The sequence below is a fragment of the Limulus polyphemus genome, unplaced genomic scaffold (genome assembly GCF_000517525.1).
Source record: "Limulus polyphemus unplaced genomic scaffold, Limulus_polyphemus-2.1.2 Scaffold3755, whole genome shotgun sequence".
In the NCBI taxonomy this organism is placed as follows: Eukaryota; Metazoa; Arthropoda; class Merostomata; order Xiphosura; family Limulidae; genus Limulus; species Limulus polyphemus.
The window spans coordinates 47,441-63,053 of NW_013669365.1; the positions used below are offsets into that span (position 1 = coordinate 47,441).

A 15,613-nucleotide genomic window follows, 5' to 3' on the forward strand; every position below is an offset into this window, starting at 1 on the left:
GGTGGATACCTCCATGGTCCATCACCCTAGCAGATTGGAACTGAAAAGTGGTAAGGACTATCTTACTTTACTGAAAGAAATGGTGGTAGAAAGATGCAATGGAGAATCCGAAGGAGCATTCACACCACAGACAGTGCAACGGGTGACCACAAAACCCTATTTTGAAAAGCAGACCAAATTTAATTTATTTAATCTAAGGAATGGTAGGTATGGGCAGCAATCCCCTTCTGCCTTACCCCATGAAGTCCATGGTTCACTATGGTCCAGAAAGGCCATATTTATTAAGCAAATATATCATGAGGAATAACTTATGAGTGATCTTGTGGAATACTCCATCTCTAGGATATGTGATAATAAAGAACAGTGTGCATTTAATGGCCATGGAAATTATGAAAGTCAACAAGGCCTACAAGAGTACATGAAACGTTGAGGGCAACCTCTCAAACTGTAAGACAATGTGAGGCGAGGGCTTTGTGGCCTGCTTGCTCCATATCCGAAAGACAAAGAGGAGAAGGCTGGGCCTAATTGAGGTTGGAATTGAAGAAAATCCCCCAAAATGAACACGGTATTGAGTGGGTTAAAACCAACTTCTCCACCTTCATCAGGAAACCAACCTGTGCTGCTTCTTGTAGGAGCAGACAAGTGTGATGTCTTGACTGTGAATGGGAAGAAGCAAGTAGGAGTCAGTCGTCCATGTAATGCTAAGTGCGAAGACCCATTGAGTGAAGATGTCGGCGAAAGTTCTTAACACCCGACAAAATACATAAGGAGCTGAGGCTAGTCCAAATGGTAGGGCCCTAAACTGGAAATCTTGACTTCTAGCTATCAATAACTATCAATGATGTAGAGTACAAAGAGAAAATTTGGATTCTAGTATCAAGAACATAGATAATGTAACCAAAGCAAAGCTCATCTTGATGAACATGAAAGAAACAAACACGTGAACGCTGTAGCAATGAAACAAAATTAAGTCCAACACTGACGAAAATTAGGATTATAAGGCATATATTAACAATGATGAAAAATAAATTCAGATAGAACAATGAATAAGATGTAGGAAGGATATGTAAAGTACAAACTATTTAAACATACCTAATTGACAAAGTAGTCATTAACGTAGAACTCAAAAAACATTGAAATCTAACTTACAATAAATTCAAATTAACTTATACAACAAAGGACACATAAATATCTAACTTACCAATGTCCAAGCAATGATGATGCAAAATATCTAATTCTCCAATGTGTAAATAAGGACAAAGCCACACAAAGGGAATCTGAGTCATGCCTACTACAGATGTCTCTACCAGGTGCAAAATGTACAAGACTAAAAACTTACCACCGATCCACTAAGAGATCTGGAAGCAATAGGAGAGAAGGAGGAGAAGAACACACCCCCACCAAAGTGAACAGCATACAGGCACAGCAACAGGAGTAAGAAAAAGAAAACTAATGAAATCACATTCATCTCAGACATACAGAAAAACTGAATATACATCGACCACTGACCTGAGTAACCAGCTGTAAAAAAAGGGTGTGGAAGGTGAAATCTCCTGAAGAGGTGTAGAGTGTGACAGACCAAAATAAGAAGGTTCCAGAAAGAGAGATTTCAAAATTGTCTTTTTTTTTATTGTATTCTTCCTCAACAACATTGTCAGGTTGAAAAGAAGAAAAAATCACCAGCCAAACATGAAGCCCTGTATCTCCTTTGCAGGTAGAGTCGAACCTGATTCCTTGGAAGTCTTATGAGAGAGAATAACAGAGGGAGCTAACTGTGCGAACATAGGTGGTGCAATACTATTGGTTGAGAGTAGTCACTTGATATGTACATGTTCCAAAATGGTGCAAAATTGATGGGATACATAGACTGGTAAGCTGAGCACAAAATTTTTCTAGCAATACTTCGAGGGCAGAAAGAAAATTGAGATAGATTTGTGTGAAAGGAGGTAAAATTGTATCATAACATTGTCAGATTAGAGATTTTATGAGAATATCATGAAATACAAGGCAAATCAGCTGCACAAGCCAATTCATTAGCTTGTAAGTAGCAAGATCTGTGAAGCAAGATTCACAATAAGATATAAACAACCTACTCTGAGCTCCTCTAAAAGATTCTTTTCATGCAACAGGGGCAAATAACAGCCCTTATAAGAAATAAAAACATTTTTCAGAATGCGAATCTGGTTCAGTCAACACACCTGGATGAAAAACTGTGTTTATCTTCTCTTGCAGCCAAATATACTTTTGTGTGAAGGCTACATCAAGATATAAGTACAGAATCTTCCTAGAAAAGAAAAGAGAGTAAAAGAATCATTGAGGACATAAATGTCAAATCTTTGCTTACTTAAAGTGAGTAATATGTGAAAATATGTTGAATAATGAGGGCTGAAAATGCTACCAAAATATCTCCCTGAACGTTAGAGATAGACTACGTAAGGTCTCAAATAAGTTATAAAGCTTCCAATATTGGTAGAAGCACTTGCAGTGGTAATTAACATTAAAATCAGAATTCATAGTGAGCAAAGATAGCAGCAGAACTGTTGATGAAAGTATCTAAATTATGGTGAGGAAGCAAGCTTATGCAAGATCTCTTAATGCATGAGCAACATCATTTGTAAGATCTATTTATTGAAGGTACATACTTGCTTAATTTACAGGTTCATTTATAATTCACCCTGCTTTTCTATCTTTTCAAGGTACCTACCTTTTTTTAGTTTTAGAGTTTTGATCATTATTCACCTTGCTTTTCTATTTTTTTTTGTTTCTACAGCTTTTTTCCTAACCCACCTTGATTCTTCATCTCTAGAAGATCCATTCTTACTTTCATAGCTATATGCATAACTCACCTTCCTTCTCTATCTCTTCAAGGTACTTTTTAGCAAGCCTTAAGCGTTTTTCCTGCTCAGTTTCTTCATCATCTTCACTTGATGTAGCAGCATCCTTCTTCTTACATTCTAATTCACTAAAAACACAATTATGAGATTTCATAGTAATTTGTAATTAATTTTTATAGCCTTTTTAATGCCTTGTTTTGAAAGTTTTACACTGATACCTACATTCCAAAAATGTTTGATTGGATGTGTTAAATGTAACTTTAGTTTGATATGTTCAAATCATAAAGCTAACATGGTTTAGTTTATTCTTAAGTGCATCCGTACTAATTATTTTTCAGCTTTATATTAGTTTCATACTAGGAATGGCCTGGCATGTGAAAAAGCATCATCCAAGGAATCATCACTAAACTATGCTGGGTCTGAACATTAAAATAAAGATCCTCAACTGAAATGTCAGTCTGCTGTGACATTTACACAAGGTATTTTTCCCTGACATTTCCAAGTTCTTTGGTTCTGTGACCAACCTGGTTAGAAAACTTGATACAAGTTTATAATGCTGATGTGTTTAGCTTTATATTTTCTTGGTGTACCAGTACAGAAATATTTTATAGTGCTGCATTACTTTCAAGCTATGATGAAGAGTTTATCAATAATTTGTGTTCAACACTAATCTAATTCTACAGAGCAGAGTTCAAAACTGACTTGTAAGTTAATGACATCAATTCTGTATAAATGACTAGAATTACATAAGGTTATAAATAAATAAAAACAAATACAATAAAACTAAAATCTATATTGATAAAAGTGCAATGATTCATCAGTTGGGTCCCTTGGCTACTAACAATCTTGTTTTTTAGTCATAAATACACAACCTTAAGAAGTTTGACCAGATTAATTTGTAGTTTTTTTTCTTGGTACATTTATACAGAAATCTTATCCAGCAAAAAACAGAAAAAAAAGAAGAATTTATTTTTATCCACATGTCTCTTTCCAGCTTCACATTAATAAACATAATACAAGTGTAAATACATAATGCATCTGTTCAATTTATGTCTGTCTTTGAGAAATTTATTTGTTCTATCTAATCTATTTAAAACAGCCTGAAAGTTATCCCAAAGAACTTCTTTTCAAACTGATTCATCAGGTTAAAATTAAGTTTTATAATAAGGAAAAGAAACATGGTAATACCAAAAATATATAATTATGGACATTTCAGAATTGTTTCATATTCCATCATTATCAGAGTTAAAATCTCAAAATGTTAGTTCACAATACTCTAACTACAAAAAACATTAGCTGTTAAGCGAGATTTTGATACAACCAAAAGTTTAGAAAGAATACATTTAAAAAATAACAATTGTCGGGGTTTTAAATATATGTATATGTGTAGGTGTTAATTCTTCTACATTAGGTGTCTGTGACTTCTTGGTGATCAAATTGAACCATAAATGGACAGCACGCACTCTACTTGTTTTAAAATAATATATTCAAAACAAGATAAATGTATGTATAAACCTTCTTTACACTATGGAGATCACAGTTGTATCTTAAACACTTTACAGTCAGTCCTCTTCTTCTTCTTAACATATTAACATTTAAGGTTATTTACTCAAATTATGGCTAACTTCACATTTTCTCTGACTGAACTTCCCTTTCACTTGACTTTACCTTAACTCCGCTCCCACTCATTTTGTTGCCCCTAGTTATATGTTTATCACTGAGGCCTCTAGAAATTTCTATAGCCTCGACATTAATGAATTGCAAACACAATGTATGATAGTCTCAACATCAATGAATTACAAACACACGTATGACTCTTACCGAGTTACGTAACCAAACTTGTCATAACTATCACCTTTAAAATAATTGCTTTTAACTCATTTGTTATGCAAAAACTAAGCAACCATGAAATAACAAAATAAATTAAATAATAATGCCTATACTAAACAGCCTTGTATATCCAACAACAATAACGTTTAATAATATTGTTAAGATAAAACATTACAAAGAAAAGCTAAATTATACTTATAAATTGCTGCATCTTTAGAAAATAAATAAGCTAATGTAGAGAGTTTGTTTGAAATTTTAAACTATTTTATCCAATAGTTTGTTTTTGCAATGCAATAAAACAAACCAAATGAAAGGTTTGTTAAATTAGTGCATCTGGCCTGATTTAAACTTAAGAACAGTTCCTTATTTTGGGCATTGTGGGATTGATAATTAGAAGATAGTTGTTAATATAATAATAATAGCTTACATCTTATCAGAAACAATGAAACATAATTTGTTATTCATGAGATTATAATATTTTCTATACAAGGACAACAATAGTTTGCTCCCTAATTACTACCCACTAACAGGTTGCTATATTATATAATGTATAGTTTCTGCTTCTCTCTCTTTTTTAAATGATTAAAAATAAATTCATATATCTACTAATGTAGAAAAAATGCTTGAAATCATAGAACTTTCATGAAAAATGTGTAGCAGGCCATGGTTTAATTTCTCTTTTTGGTTCAACATATTTATAATGAAACAATTAAATAATATATTTGAAGAGTGGATTACAAGTGACAATCTTACTACACATTCTTATTTAGCATCTCCAAAGCAAAATAATTTACATTTTTAACTATAGAGGTATTAATTTCTCATTCTGGTTCAACATTTTATAAAAAATTAACACAGGATTCCACAATACCCATTTAGCTGCATTATCTTAAATGAATGATAATTATACTTGAGAAGAGCACATCTTATAAAAATTATTCTTGAATCAATATTTTCATAATAAAACATTTCCAAGTTCTAAATTAAATTTCATGACCATTTTCTCTGTCTTATAATTGATAAATTTTTCACTAACATTACAATCCATTTCCTGTCTGTAAATCATCAAGATTCTTGAAAGAGATAAATTGTGAGTAAAATACAACTACATCTCCAGTACACTTGGGGTGGATAAATAAATGGTTAATCACAAACCTCTCCTCATCATCACTTGGAATATCCTCAACATCAAGAGCCACTTTTTTCCCTCCTTTTTTGATAGAGTTCAAAGATATATCTTCATTTTCTTTCTTACGTTTCTAACAAAGATCAAAGGAATATGTTTGGTACATATTACAGGTGGCTTTAAGGGCCAATTTTAAGATAATTACAGTCTCTCGAGAAAAAACTTAAGATATTTCACACTTTTTCTAATTTTTTAAATTAGCTTTAAAATGTATATATTTAACAATATTAAAACATTAGTTACAAAACTACTGGAAAAAAGGTTTGTTCAAAGAAACCCACATGTCACCCCTGATTATGCATAATACTTCTGTACTATCACCCTTCAGATTTAACACTTTGATTGTGGCTGCTTTAAACACTCCAAGAATTTTTGTGAGCCATACACTATGTACAACACACTCGCACACCATTAAGAGGATGACACACCTCCATGCGCTATAACTCCTCTATGCCCGTGTACTTGTGTAAAATTCATTGTCTGATGAGGTAAGGGAAACAAAAGTGCACTGGGAGTAGGAAGTATAGGTGGAAATGTGTGAAGTGAGGTGAAAGCCACACTTGGTTGAGACAAGAAAGGAAGAAAATGCCCAACAGTACCAGACACTGAGTGAATGTGAGAAAGGATTTAGATCCAAGTTCTCCACCCCAGGCAACTCAGGTGAAGGTCACAATCCAACAGATCATTCTCAACTGAGGAGAACGAAATTACGCCAATGGAATGGGAACAGAAGGTCTAGTAAACATGTGGTAATCCACAACACACTGAACAATAGCTGCAAGGACCAAGCACATATTGAGAGAGTTGATATTTCAGTTAGGTAATTAAAATGTAGGTACGTATTCTTCTCAAAGTAGGGTGTGATATTTAGTGGTTTGGAGTAGATGCCTGTCCAGCATACAAACATCAGAAGTCCTACCCATGACTAAAAATGTGCTCCAACCAGAAAGGAAAGTATCAAAGAAGGGAGAAATCCAGATTGAGAAGTAGTAAAGGGAATGCAAGTATAGTCCAGCCACCATGACAATTCCTCATGATACCAAATAATACAAGAGGGGTCAATGCTAAGTTGAAGGAAAGAGTAAGGAATGGGAGAATGCAAAAAAAGACAGACAAATCACAGAAAACAATGGGAGGACAGGCCAAGAAAGCCATGTAGGAAGATGTCCTACACATTGACTGTGACTGACTGCAGACCAAATGAAAAAGATTATAGATGGGACTGAAAGGAGAGAAAGGAAGCAGAGAGAAGTGGAATGAGGGGAGATTAAGGTGTAGAAAGGAAAAAAAAATGATTGTCAGCAGAAATTGTGATCAACAACAGAAGAAGAGATAGGTATCCAAGAAATGTATGTGTGTGATAGTCACAGACAAGAAGAGTGACTAATTATATGTCTATAAGAGGGAAGATGAGAAAAACTATAATACCACCAAGTACTAATATGAAGTGTGAAATGGGAATATTTGTTAATACATTAGCATTCATGGCATAGCCATATACATACACTCATACCTATTGGCCATCCATTGTTTATATAAATTATTCCTGAACAGTAAGTGAATGACTGTCATGTATATAATCACTACCAATTTTCTCTTAGGAAGGGTAAAGGCGGCTTGAAAGTAAACATTTTCTTAAATCAAAAATATATTTCCAATAATAAGAGGCTCTTGTTTTATGTTCTAGCTTGTTAATATCAGTAATTTGAGTTCCTAATTCATATGAAACTATAGACTTAGTATTTTAACTTCACAAACATCTAATTTGAATCAGTGCTGCATTCAACATACCACGTTACGCACAAAAATCGATGTTTAACTGTGGTTTTTTTAATATTTACTTTTATATTAAGAAATTGAGTAATGTATAATACTAAAATATGAATTATAATCTACAGTTTGATACCAAACATATTGACATAAATTCATGAAATAGTAGTTAAATAAAATTTTTAATGTGGGTCAACAAATGCGATAACACGGTCTTTCATCTGTGACCCACCTGGAAAAGGTCAAAAGTTAGTAGTATCAAATTTATAAAGATTTTAAATGAGTACAAAGAGGTCATGTGGTCGATCAAATTGACCAAGCACATATTGAGAGAGTTGATATCTCAGGTAATTGAAATGTCGTCTGGAACAAAGGATTGAAATAATTTTTGTCTCTCTGAGTATCTAAGGGTAGTTGATAAGGCTGCCTTATATAAGGTGATTGTAGAAGATGCAAAACCCTTGTCAAAGAGCCACATAAAAACACGAGCTATGGTTGACACTTCTGGATGAAGTGGGTTCAACCTCCTCACAAAACACCATGTCGATATGTGTGCCATTTCCACTGATAAATGTCCATCGTGGGACTATGCAAAGACTTAGACAGATACATGGCAACCTTAGATATTAAACCCTGATGTTGTGTGAAGAACTGCATAACCTCCATGCTTGAAGCTTGAGCTTCAGGATGGCTGGATGTACAATGTCGTGGCTGCCTCAACAGAGATGGCCAAAGAGGAAGTGGAAGAGGTGGGTACTCCTGAAGGTACTGCAGAAGCGGAACCAAGGTTGAACCGGCCAATCCAGTTCTACCAACAGAACATGACAAGGGGTTGAACGAATATTGAGCTAGTACTCTGGGTAACACATGAATCGGTGGGAAGACATAGAAAGTGCAATCCCATCCAGTCCTGACTGAATACATTTAGTGCCAATGGCCGAGGGTGAGGTACTGGAGACCAATATGGTAGTTGAGTGTTCTAATGAGTGGCAAATGCACTGATCATTGTTGTCCCGAACCAAGAGCAAATCAAATAGAAAACCTCGTGATGTAGCATCCATTCTATTGGGAGAATCCGGTTGAGTTGAGACAACTGATCTCCCAAATTCTTCACCCCAAGAACCTTGCAAGCTATTAGGATGATAAGATGGGAGTGAGCCCAATAAAGAAGATCCAAGATTCAAAAACAAAAATACCTGGACCAAGTGCCACTTGATGGGAAATGTAAGACACAACCTTGGAATTGTTGGGGTGAAGCATGAAGATTTTTTCCCACAATAAGTCCAGATCTTAAGACATCGCCCTTTGAATAGCAAGAAGTTCTAAAACGTTGATGTGTAGAGAAACTTTGTTGTCCGTCCATAGACCCTGGAATTCCTTACCACTGAGATATGCATCCCATCCCCGAAGGGAGACATACGTGAAGAGATGGATCTTTGTAGTATTGTTCCGATCTAACTACCACTGAGATCAAAGATGTTGATCATGAATAAGGAGACTGGGAAATCCAGTGGATCTCTGTTCATGATCCATTGGTCACATAGAGACAACTGAAGATCGCCTGTATGCTTGTCCTAAAGGAATGAGGGATCTGAGTGATGCCAACATCCCCACAAGAGAAAGAACCATCCGTGTGATGGGAGGAGATTTCTTGGCTCCGATAATTAAGCCTGTGTTGGTTGCTTCTGAAAGTAGAATCTGGGAGTGGTGTTCTTCCACCTTATGAGATGGTGCTAGCAGTAACCAGTTGTCCATGTAATGTGTGCACAGGCCTAGGGAATGGAGGTGATGAGAAAAAGCTTGTACAATTCGGCAGAACGTGTATGATGCCAATGCTAGTCCGAAGGGCAGAGCTCTGAACTGCAGCACCTGACCTTTGTGCACAAAATGCAGATAGTGGCGAGATGACTCCACTATGGGAACATGCAGATAGCTGTCAGTGACAAAAAACTTGGTCATCCACAGTCCTACCAAAAAATGTCAACACACAGTGAGGAATGACTCCACCATGAACGATGGAGGATCTAGGAATTGATTTAGATGAGAAAGTATGATGACCAGATGCCAATCTCCAATCTTCTTGGGCACAACAAACAGATGAGAATAAAAACCTGGAAAAACTGGGACGACTCTCACTATTTCCCCCTTGACCAACAAATCTCTGATAGCCCTGGAACGTAGCTCCAAAATCCAAGAACCTGCTGGAGGTGGGAACACAACTCATCAAATTGATGTGGCAATCGCTGAGAGGCTTCCAACAAAACTGGGAGGGATGACAAACATCTTAGCACCATAGTTAGGGTCAGACAAATCCTAGAAAATTTTTATCTCTTCTGGTTTATCACAGACTGTTCTGGAACCCCACATTTCCAGCAGCAGGTAGGTTAAAGCATGTTGTTCCAACAGACATGGCAGACAAAGCATAGTTGTATCTTCAAATAACTGAGCAATAAACCTCCCTGCATGAACTGCAATATCAGGGGATGGAGGGAGAACTAAGCATTCACCCTCATACCTTTCTGTTATCAAGGAAAGTGCAGACTCAAAAACAACCGGGGAAGACCCTAGACATCACACACTCAATTTACCAACAGAAGAAAAGGAGCCGGAGGTGGCTGATCCAAATTGACCTCATGAGAAGTCAACATAGTAAGGGAAGGCATTGGTAAAAAATCTAAATTATCTCCAGAGTATCCAGGATTGCCTGCAAGTGCAGCCTCAGAGCCCCCCATAGAAACACCACCAGACCAATTATATGCCTCCATCTCACTACAAATAAGGTCACGGACAAACCCAAATGAGAGTGACTCCCCTTCTCCCAGACTGTTGAGCAATGCTAGATATCAGAGGTGGGATAGGAAAGACCTAACTTGCCTCCATCCCGGAAACAGTAATCCAGGAATTTGTGCCGTATATTGATTTGCCAAATGAATTTATTTACTTTTATATGAAAACCAAATAGATAATATGAAGAACACTCAAAGTATCTCCAATGGTCATAGTACAGAGAAACCTGTTAGTGGATGCTTTGTTGAACAAAAATGATAATATTATCTGATTGAAGTGTTTATATACAGAACCAGGATAGAGGGTGCATTGACAAAGGTGGAGAGTGTCACAAGACAAATATTGCCAATGGAAATTAAGTGAGGTATAAAAGACTGGTACAAGTGAGAAAAAATCAGATCAATGCTTAGATGGGCAAGGGAGAAGAAATCTTAGTAGTCGAATAATTGCTATAGTATGAGAGAAGGTAAGAATGTTTTCTAATTAATATTAGCAAATTACTGGTTAGTGTTGTAGTTTTACTAATAAATAGCAAGTAAAAAATAGATAGTATACCTTTTGAAAGGAATATTCACAAGTTTTTTTACTCTCAAATATCAGTACACCTACAATACATGCATTTCAGTCACATATATATTATAAAATTCTGAGTATAGAAGGTTACTATAGTTGTGATTAACAAGAATGTTTCACTTGCCAGTGCCATGCCTGTTCTGTGACCCTCCATTTGAGCTGCATGGCTCACATAGTATAAATATCTAAAAATGGGGATAGCAATGCAACAGCTTCAACTTGTTTGATAGGTTACCAAGGTAACTGATGGTAATATGGTCAGAAATACTGTGCTCAAATGTCTGCTGTTGTTTTTTCTATGTAATTTTTGTCCACATGACTAACACAAATGTTAGGGTTATTGGCTTCTTGTGCTTCTCCAGCTTTTGGTATTTAAACCACAAGTTTTAATAATAAAATACTTCTTTTCACATAAAGGTTCAATCAGCAGTGAAGTACTATAGATTTGTTGAACCAGGTACTCATGGCTTAAATACACTAGTTTCTATCCAAACTGGGAATATTTTAACTTTTGTGAAATATAATAAAAGTACTATTAAATGTAACTAAAATTAGTTTGATTTCTGAAAAGAAAACATATCAAAGAAGATTTATAAATGTAAGAAGTATACAAATTATATATATTAACATATAATACACAAAATAATTATTACAGAGTTACAGTTAACTTTAGAGAAGAATAATGTTACTAGTACCAAGTAGTAACTGTCCCATATCTACTAACTAGTGGTAGGGAGAAAACAAGCAACAACTTGCTAAAGCCTTCCCAAATTAAGATGAAGCCTGTTGAGAAGTAATCTTACTCAGTTACTGAAGTTTTTAGGATTATCTGAGGGATCAATAGGATACAGACCACTAACTTCTTAGAGCTGGATAGTCTTTTTCTAACAGGGTGATTAGCTTATGCCATGGAATGAATTTCTCTTAGCCATAATATAGGCTGACACTTCACAAATATTAAAAAAAAATTGTTTCCTGAACAAAAAATAAATTGCAGGTTTAATTGTTACTTTTATATTTCTTGGATGTGGGTTTATGTGAATAGCTTTAAAATTTAGAGTTTAATTTAAAGGGCCAAATGGTCCTTTACTCTAAAATTGTTCAATTTTTTTATTTATTTTTTGGTCTGTATTTATTTTATAAACTATATAGCTTGTGATTTCTTCCATCGTTTTGAACTTTGTACATTGTGGCTTCTGAGCCATTAAAAGTAAAAGTGATAGAAAATTACAAACTACAACTTACAAATACAAGCATTTCGGAGGTTTATACAATAATCTACAGCAGTACAAGTGCAACTTCTTTAAAATGAAGTTGTTTTTGTATTTAGTACAAGTTACAACTCAAACTTAATTTCAAAAAGTCCGAGCCACTTACCTTTCCTTTTAGTTTTATTAGCTTCTGGTTTCCTCTGTATTTTCCACCTGTCCTAGCATTTTGTTTAGACTTAGTCTCTCGAATAAAAAATTTAGACATTTATATTGATAAAATTGTCTGATTCTTCTGTGGATTCATCTAATATACAACGTGAAGTAAACAGTAACCTACCACACACGTGCAAGTAAAGCCTAAAGGAAAAACCTAACTTTAGTTCGTATTGTGTCCTGAAGGTGGCATTTAAAGCTAAATATATTTATGTTAATATAAAGAAAATTATATATATATATATACATATATAACAATCTGTAAAATAAGCTCAGTTATGAGTAAAAGTGCTAACTTATTTCTTTGTTGAATAACTAAATTTTAACCATAATAGATTTAATAGAAAAATTAGAACCATACGAAACATGCCACCTGGAGTAACATTTGATTGTTTAACGAAGGTTTCAAATCGCTAAGTCTATTAATTTGAAGATGAATGGACGTTAAGGAAAAAGAAAACTCTTCTAATTCGAAATATAAAACCGAAGTTGAAGAACCAGCTAACAGCAGCCTTGCGTCTCAAATTATGATAAATTTATGATGCCAGAGACCGCAAAGAATGAAACCTTAAAACCTTGTTGAGTAATATTTGAATATAAATACCAGGTAAAAGCTGTAATGAACTATTGAGTTACTGTTGTTCCCCAAGGCATGAGCAGAAACAGTTCAGATAAAACACAATAAAGGATAAATTAACACATGTCTAAATGAAAACTTTGTTTTCTTTATTTGATGCAACATTTCGACAGACCAGTAAGTCGGTATATATTGCCTGACGAAGGGCATGTACCTGAAATGTCGCATAAAAATATAACAGAATAAAGTTTTTATTTAGATATTGGTGTTTCTTTATTAGTAAGCAGAACGTTCACAACGGGTTGTCTTTGTTGTGTCCGCTGTAGGTATCAAAACCCGATTTTTAGGTTTATAAGCTCTTAGACTTATTGTTGAGCTACCAAGAGGTTAAACGTGTGTCAATTAATGTTTTATTGTTATTTTTATCTGTTTATTTATTTGTAAAAGAAAAGTCACATTAGACTATCTGCTATGTCCATCGCTGGGAATCGAATCCCTAATTTCAGCTTTATAAGTCCGTAAACTTACCGCTTTCCCACCGGGGACTCATTTTTTTATATGTGAATTGGTGTAATCGCCCCCTGGACTTTTAATACATAAATGTAAATATGTGAAAAATTCAATTCGGAATTTTCGTAGGTCTTTATTAAAAATTAAAAAGAAAGCTTTTATACAAAAGATACATCTGAAAACTCAGAAAATAGTATCTTTATTTTTAAAAACAAAAAACATTTCATAATATAAATCGTTTTAAATAACCCTAAATAAAATGTTTTTAACTGAGTACCAGTTTAACGTTGAATATTATTTATGATTTTAACTCTTTCTTTTTCTTATGACATAAGTATATTAATGAGTTATTAAACTTTATGAGCATTTTTCATTTAAATCTTTATTATGTCTTTTAAGGTCATCAAAATGATTTATATGTCATGTTTACTTTTTGGTAGGGTATGAACTAGTCCTTTTTTTATGGAAAATATTCAACAAATCAACATATAATGGATTTAAAATACAACCATGTGACATGCGGATGGTTTGGAATTCTCTAAAGATATCCTTAAACAGGTACAAAGTTTGCTCGGACCTCAGCATAGATATTAACCTAATTTGTTCTTTGCCTTCTGATGTTGTTCAACCCTTTACATTAATTAGGCCTCGCCCCCAGTGGCACAGCGGTGTATCTGCGGACTTCAACGCTAGAAACCAGGTTTCGATGCCCGTGGTGGGCAGAGCATAGATAGCCCATTGCATAGCTTTGTGTTTAAACTACAATCAAACAGACATTAATTTGGATATTGCATTAGTTTGGCTTCAAGCCTCCTTGACTGACGAAGTATGTACAGATAATATCGAAAATCTAATAATAATAAAACGTAGGTAGGGACAAATCAAAAAGTTTAATGTGTTATCTGCAGACGACATGGATTATTGTTACAGTTGAAAGATAGTGTTACGTCTCCGTTTGTTAATTGATTTTCAGTAACTTCGTTCCGACGAAACTTAAGCGACACAAGTCCTTTCTTAATAAAACTGGTTTATTCTTTCCGAATATAACTTTACCGATACACTTAACTTCAACAATCGCGCTAAAACAAACGCTAATCAACTTCTGACTGCAGTTCAATTACTCACTATCTACGCACACATTACCTTACCTTCCTTTCGCGTCACGTTGTCCCCTCTTATATATACCCGCCTACCCTATCTAGTAAATACTAGAGCATTCGCCAAAGTACATGATAGTTCTAGAAACGTTGCGTCACTGTAGTCATGTGACTCGCTGACGCAACAATAGGTCTGCTAAACAACTAGAAATTCGCTTACGATATCAGTCACAGAGTAATACTAAAAAGCTTACTTAACTGAGTAGATGTTAAAAAGAATAATTATTAAACAATAAGCTACAGGCACAGTTTGTGTACATGTAATTCTTATTTACGCTAGAAAATAACTTTTATTGGCTCTTTCATATTTTTAATCGTTAAGATTAAAAATATATAACAAACTGTTTAGATCAATACAAATTACTAGACTGACTAAATACAAGGTTCCTTAATTTTCAAGAAATCTCATATTTAATCAAAATGGTATACGATAACAACGTTACTGGTAATTTTCATTACAACATTGGTGGGTCATAACATCAATATATCAACTGAATAACCATTGAAGGACATTGCTTTAGACGTTCTTACTTGATATTCAGCAATCTTCTCCCCGAATAGGCCCCCCAGTGGCACAGCGGACTTACAACGCTAGAAACCGGGTTTCGATACCCGTGGTGGGCAGAGCACAGATAGCCCTTGTGTAGCTTTGTGCATAATTAAAAAACAAACAAACAAACAAACTCCCCGAATAGTAACAAGTATCTAATCAAAAATACTTTAGGTGTGAAAAAAGGTGTGGCCAAAAGAAAAAGGATTGAGCATGCGACTTAAAGGAATGAAATCTAAATCGGCGACCAAACTGGTAGCTACACTTATAGCATTGATAATAATTTTACAGCAAATATTCATTCATTAGTTAGCCAGCCCGTGCTTTTTGTTCAACTTGGGGCATAATGGTGGGTAAAATAAATTAAGCGGCACTAGCTAGCTAATGAATGAATATTTGGTGTAAAATTATTATC

At 34.7% G+C, this 15,613-nt stretch overlaps 1 protein-coding gene across 1 annotated transcript in view; it reads right to left on the bottom strand.

Moving 5' to 3' along the window:
- The window catches only part of LOC106469980 (U3 small nucleolar RNA-interacting protein 2-like), a 58,925-nt gene extending 46,363 nt beyond the window's left edge, over positions 1–12,562 (bottom strand). The window contains exons 1-3 of the mRNA XM_013930499.2: positions 12,358–12,562; positions 5,820–5,923; positions 2,847–2,962 (exon numbers count right to left, since the gene is read on the bottom strand). Coding sequence (XP_013785953.2) covers positions 2,847–2,962; positions 5,820–5,923; positions 12,358–12,456 — 319 coding nt within the window. The 5' untranslated portion in view covers positions 12,457–12,562. The remainder of the gene's footprint in view (positions 1–2,846; positions 2,963–5,819; positions 5,924–12,357) is intronic.
- Between the last annotated feature and the right edge of the window lie 3,051 nt (positions 12,563–15,613).